The following is a 6045-nucleotide window of genomic DNA, read 5'->3' on the forward strand; positions in this document are numbered from 1 at the left end:
TAAAAAATAAAAAAAGGGAAAGTAAAATTTACACTGGAATAAGTATGACTGATAACCACTGAATCCAGTGCAAAGTACCAAACTTTGCTGGGTTGTCAGATCTCAGAATAATGATGTGGTCTTCCCAGAAAACGCACAAATACACACACAAATACATATATGTTTTTAGGAAGTTGTTCATGGACCTCTTAAAACACATCATAGATTCTAGGTTAAAAACTAAAGACAGCCACCTACTTTTAAATATTTTTTCCATCGATGGTTCAAATGCTGCCTCTTTGAGTTCTTGACCAGTTCTCCCACGCCGGATCCCAATTCTTGTTTTGGTGGCATATTCCTGACACACATGCAAACAAAGACATGGACCACCCACATGAAAACAGATGTCAATAAAATAAAATGCAAGATCTCTTTACATTAGAAAACTCTAGTTAAAGAAAGTTGGTACTTACTATATACGTAACTTCACTATGAAAATTTATTAGCCAACTTAAAAAACTAAATGTAAAAATAAATAAGTAAATGTATACCTTTCCTGTGCTCCACCTTCGGTAGTAATTCATTATATTCTTCTTAGTTTCAATTTCAGAAAAACTGTTTCTTTTACAAGCTATAGATTTACATACCTAGAATTATGATATTTTAAATCCTAACCAAATATCAAGATGAGAATCTATTAGCATTTTTAAGAAATGCATTCCATAAGCATTATTAGCTATATTTCGTCATCTGGGATACGTATTCAAGAAAGGCATCTTTCCTTAACACAAAGCCAAGAGGAGGGAAGACTACTACCTCCATTTTGGCTCTTTTTCAACAGTGGAACAGTTAATTTAAAAGAGAAAAAGTCTCCTTCTAGCTTCTGTATATTGTCCTCATTACCTCACACTTTAAGCCTTATAATTTGAATGCTAGAAGATAAATCTATTATAAAGATGGGTTTCTTTCTTTCTTTTTTTTTTTTTTGAGACAGAGTCTTGCTCTGTCGCCCAGGCTGGAGTGCAGTGGCTGGATCTCAGGTCACTGCAACCTCTGCCTCCCGGGTTCACGCCATTCTCCTGCCTCAGCCTCCCGAGTAGCTGGGACCACAGGCGTCGGCCACCTTGCCCGGCTAATTTTTTGTATTTTTAGTAGAGACGGGGTTTCACTGTGTTAGCCAGGATGGTCTCGATCTCCTGACCTCGTGATCCGCCCGTCTCGGCCTCCCAAAGTGCTGGGATTACAGGCTTGAGCCACCGCGCCCGGCCAAAGATGGGTTTCTTTCTAATGTGGGGGAAAAAAAGAAAGATCAGACTGTTACTGTGTCTATATAGAAAGAAGTAGACAGAAGAGACTCCATTTTGTTCTGTATTTGAGATGCTGTTAATCTGTGACCCTACCCCCAACCTCGTCCTTGCAAGAGACATGTGCTGTGGTGACTCAAGGTTTAATGGATTTTGGGCTTTGCAGGATGTGCCTTCTTAAACAAGTGCCTGAAGGCAGTTTGCTGGTTAAAAGTCATCACCACTCTCTTAATCTCAAGTACCCAGGGACAGGCACACTGCCAAAGGTCACAGGGACCTCTGCCTAGGAAAGCTAAGTATTGTCCAAGGTTTCTCCCCATGTGATAGTCTGAATTATGGCCTCGTGGGAAAGACCCAATCGTCCCCCAGCCTGACACCCGTGAAGGGTCTGTGCTGAGGAGGCCTAGTACAAGAGGAAAGAAGGCCTTTTGGCGGTTGTTGGCAGTTAAGATAGAGAAAAGCATCTGTCTCCTGCCCGGTCCCTGGGCAATGGAACATCTTGGTGTAAAATCCGATTGTATGCTCTGTTTACTGAGATAGGAGAAAACCGCCTTAGGGCGGAAGGTGGGACTTGCTGGCTCAATGCTGCTAAAAGGTTTATGGAGATGTTTGCATATGCATATCAAGGCACAGCATTTTCCTTTAAACTTATTCATGTCACAGAGATCTTTATTCATATGTCTTACTGCTGATTTTCTCCCTACAATGATCCTATTATCCTGCCACTCCCTTATCTTTAAGATGGTAAAGATAATTATCAATAAATACTAGGGAACTCAGAGACCATGCCAGCGTGGGTCCCCTGGGCCCATTTTTTCTTTCTCTATACTTTGTCTCTGTGTAGGTGTGGAGGGGTAGGCCACCCCTTAATCTAACCTGACAGATATTATCAATCTCTAAATAAGAGATCATTTCTTTAATAATTTGTTAATAAGCTATTGGCCAACTGGTAATATCCCTGGGTTCTTAAACTTCTGACTATGTGCTCCAGGATCTCTGTTACACCACATAACTCTCAATCCCTCACAATGTACTCTAAATTTTCTAAATGAGAAACTCCAGAAGCTGTAAGCAAAGGCAAAGTTACAGAAACTCATTTTCTTTTTCATATGGGATAAAGAGGGACCAGAATGATACAAACTAATGGGGAGAAGGAGCCGACGGGATATTATCAGGGCTAACTGATGTATAACACACTAAAGGCAGAGCAGCCACACTCTGCCAAAAAGAAAGGGCACAAATGGAAAAAGAAGCAATAAAAAAACATTCAGATTATCTTTACCCTGCTGGGTGTTAGCAGCCATTGATTCTTCGTGATGGAATTCTTCACAACAGGGGAGGCCTTGGTGAAAGCTGGGTGGAAAACCCTAGAAGGTAGTGTCCGGAGACACACAAGCCTTGCAGCCAGCATGGTGGTGGTGCACCAGGTCTACCAAGCAGATCTGAAATGCTAGTAAAAAAAGGCAAAAACAACAAAAAGAACATGAACATAAAACAATCCACTAAGCAATTAAGAGAAGGACATACAGAGTCAGAGTCAAGAAGGAACAAACTATTTTTTAGTAGAAAAGGAAATAAAGCCAACTTTTTAATTTTCAGCGACGAATTCTTTGCCCAATCATCCCTTGGTAATGCAAGAAACCCATCCCAGAGAACACAGCTGAGGATGGAGGAACAAATTAGGTTTAAGTCCCAGTTTGACCAATAACAAAATAGATGATTGCAAAAATTATGTGTAACACAGAATGGCTGTTAACTGGATGTGTTACACCTGGGTCTATGATGGCTTTTACAAATGTAGTTTTGGCTTAAGATTCATACCAGTATCCAGTGGGAAAATTTAAAAGAATCTACATAACTTTTGGTCAGAGAAATAGTGTCATCTAAAGAGACCTGAATAGCTCTTCTGCATTACAAAGCTAAAAGATATTAAACGAAGCCAACTATATGAATTTCAGCTAATCACACCAAAGAATACTTTCCTTCAACATAAGATATAAAATTATTCTAAGTTAACCTATTCTATATATCCTACTATAATGCATAAAGGACGTTTAGTCTTTCAAAGTAAAATTGGTTACCAACCAGGTTTCCCTTACATTAGATTCCCTCAATGGTGTCTTCAAAAAAAAAGCGTGGTAAAAACTGGAATATCTTAGCTCCAGGGCACATCATACTAGATGGGTGGTCAACCAGAAGTCAGCGGATCGTGTTTCTGTAATGCTACAGCGAGGTGACTACGATAGATCAGAATGAAATGACAAGTGTAAACCAACTGGGGCTACCAGCCCATCTCTGCCAATGATTCGTAGTGAATTTTAGGCAAGTGATATCCTTCTGAGTCCATTTCCCCATCTGTAACATAACGATTCCCAGTATTCAGACTACAGCATTGACCCCTGGACTACCTGCTTGAAAGTGACCTGGATGCATCTTAAAATGTAGGCTCCTGCGTCTTTCTTTGCTCCTAATGACTCTAGCTCTAGGAATAGGACCAAGAATATGTGTTTTTTTTTGTTTTGTTTTGTTTTTTTTTTTGAGACGGAGTCTCGCTCTGTCGCCCGGACTGGAGTGCAGTGGCCTGATCTCAGCTCACTGCAAGCTCCGCCTCCCGGGTTTACGCCATTCTCCTGCCTCAGCCTCCCGAGTAGCTGGGACTACAGGCGCCCGCCACCTCGCCCGGCTAGTTTTTGTATTTTTAGTAGAGACGGGGTTTCACCGTGTTAGCTAGGATGGTCTCGATCTCCTGACCTCGTGACGAACATTCCAAAAGCTAAGAACTATTGCTTTAAGATACCCGAGCGTCCTCCGAGCTCTGCAACTTAACTGAAAGGTCTTAATACTCGGCACCTGGCCTTTGGGAAAACATTCAGCGATTTTGGAACTTTCGTGCCATTACATCATCTCAACCTATGGCTGTCCTGTATCTTTCTCAGTACTCTGCCCACTGCGTGGGGCCGAAGAGGTTCAGCTCAGAGTGACCTCCATGTGGTCTAACAAACAGCCCAGAGTGGGAATCCCACTTCTGACACATTAGAAGTGACTTTGTGAGGGGTGTGGACCTCTAAGACTCACATGTCTTTGCTACAAAATGGGGAAAATACTACCGACCCTAATCCAAGGGCTTATGCCTCCGTGAGCATTGGATGAGTTTGGGTACCTGGTCCCCGAGAAAGTTCACCTAGCCCACTAGATACGGATGAGACCCTGGCAGCAAACCTCCACGTCAACTCACAACACCTCTGTCCGCGCCCCAGGTGCCGCTACCAGCGCAGCGGCTGTACGGCCTGGCCGCAAGGATGACTCAGCACCTTGTTGCCCCGGGACAGAAGCACAGCTACAATAGCCCTTGCGCGCCTGAACAGGACCTTGTGGTCGCCGCCCTCTCCACTAGGTCACCCTCAGGACTGCGACCCCAACGCGCAGGCCGGCCCTGAGGCACCCAGCAGCACCGCTGCTACCAGCCCTTCCCTCCGCACCCAGCGGTCCCGTGAGGGCAGCTGTCAGGAGCAGCGGGGATCCCGGGCGCCCGCCAGCCAGCCGGAACATTACCTCGGTCCCCGGTCACCTTCGCCGCGTAGTTTCCCTTCCGGTCCCCCAGTACACTTCTTACGGTCTGAAAGCCCACAGTTCCGCCAGAGCACCGCATGACGCAACATCGAGAGGAGGTAAATAGTACGAGTAGCCAATCACTGGCAGGCCTCTGTCGGAAACGCAGGCACAGTGGGGGAGGAGGGGTTCCGGGTTACGGAGGCGGGGTTCCAAATTGGTGGGGCGGGGCCCGTTGAGGATTGTTGCAGGGAACGTCATAATCAGCATCCATGTTGCGTGTGGGCATGGGAGTCGTCTCGGCCATCTTTGTTCTGGGCAGCGGATGTCTCTTTTGCTTTTGTTTTAGCCTTTTCACTCGCCGCAGATATAAGAATTACGTAAAAATTGAAAGAAAGTAATGTTAGAGTTAAAAATTATTCCGTTCCTTTCTGTTTGAAGGACATTTTGTCCCTTAATTTATTGTGAGATAAATATCGTTCCAAATGTGACTGCTTCTGAGCGGAGTCATGCGGTTTCTGGGGTCTCACGCAAAAGGTTAGATGGTGAAATCCAGAAAAGATTTTTTTCTAGATGGTTTTTTCATTGCTTTTTGACTTTCCCGTGTACACTTTCAAGTTTCACCCTAAACCTGTGTAATAGGCCTGATGACAGCCACCTGTGTCTGGCACCCAGGGTTGCTCTGAGGACTACGATGTTTCCATTGCGTGTGATTTGATAGGTGAAGAGCTAGTTGTGGAATAAGCAAGGGAGTTACTTTCTTTTTCACTCTCTATTTTTTTTCTTGATTTTATTTATTTTTATTATTTTTTTTAATTATACTTTAAGTTCTAGGGTACATATGCACAAGGTGCAGGTTTGTTACATATGTATACATGTGCCATGTTGGTGTGCTGCACTCATTAACTCGTCATTTACATTAGGTATATCTCCTAATGCTATCCCTCCCCCCTCCCCCGTCCCCACAATAGGCCCCTGTGTGTGATGTTCCCCTTTCTGTGTCCAAGTGATCTCGTTGTTCAATTCCCACCTGTGAGTGAGAACATGCAGTGTTTGGTTTTCTGTTCTTGCCATAGTTTGCTGAGAATGATGGTTTCCAGTTGCATCCATGTCCCTGCAAAGGCACAAACTCATCCTTTTTTATGGCTGCATGGTATTCCATGGTGTATATGTGCCACATTTTCTTAATCCAGTCTGTCACTGATGGACATTT

The 6045-nt window shown here is 43.9% G+C and overlaps 1 protein-coding gene across 3 annotated transcripts in view; it reads right to left on the reverse strand.

Annotated features, from left to right (window-relative positions):
• Positions 1 to 5041, reverse strand: part of GHITM (growth hormone inducible transmembrane protein) — a 16755-nt gene extending 11714 nt beyond the window's left edge. For 2 of the 3 annotated variants that reach the window (XM_011950433.1, XM_011950431.1), the window contains exons 1-3: positions 4836 to 5041; positions 2566 to 2733; positions 238 to 337 (exon numbers count right to left, since the gene is read on the reverse strand). In XM_011950433.1, coding sequence (XP_011805823.1) covers positions 238 to 333 — 96 coding nt within the window. In that variant the 5' untranslated portion in view covers positions 334 to 337; positions 2566 to 2733; positions 4836 to 5041. Of the gene's footprint in view, positions 1 to 237; positions 338 to 2565; positions 2734 to 3695; positions 3766 to 4835 lie in introns of all 3 variants that reach the window. The other variant, XM_011950432.1, reaches the window with a different exon arrangement.
• Between the last annotated feature and the right edge of the window lie 1004 nt (positions 5042 to 6045).

This window comes from Colobus angolensis, unplaced genomic scaffold, assembly GCF_000951035.1.
Source record: "Colobus angolensis palliatus isolate OR3802 unplaced genomic scaffold, Cang.pa_1.0 Scaffold307, whole genome shotgun sequence".
NCBI classification, from domain to species: domain Eukaryota; kingdom Metazoa; phylum Chordata; class Mammalia; order Primates; family Cercopithecidae; genus Colobus; species Colobus angolensis.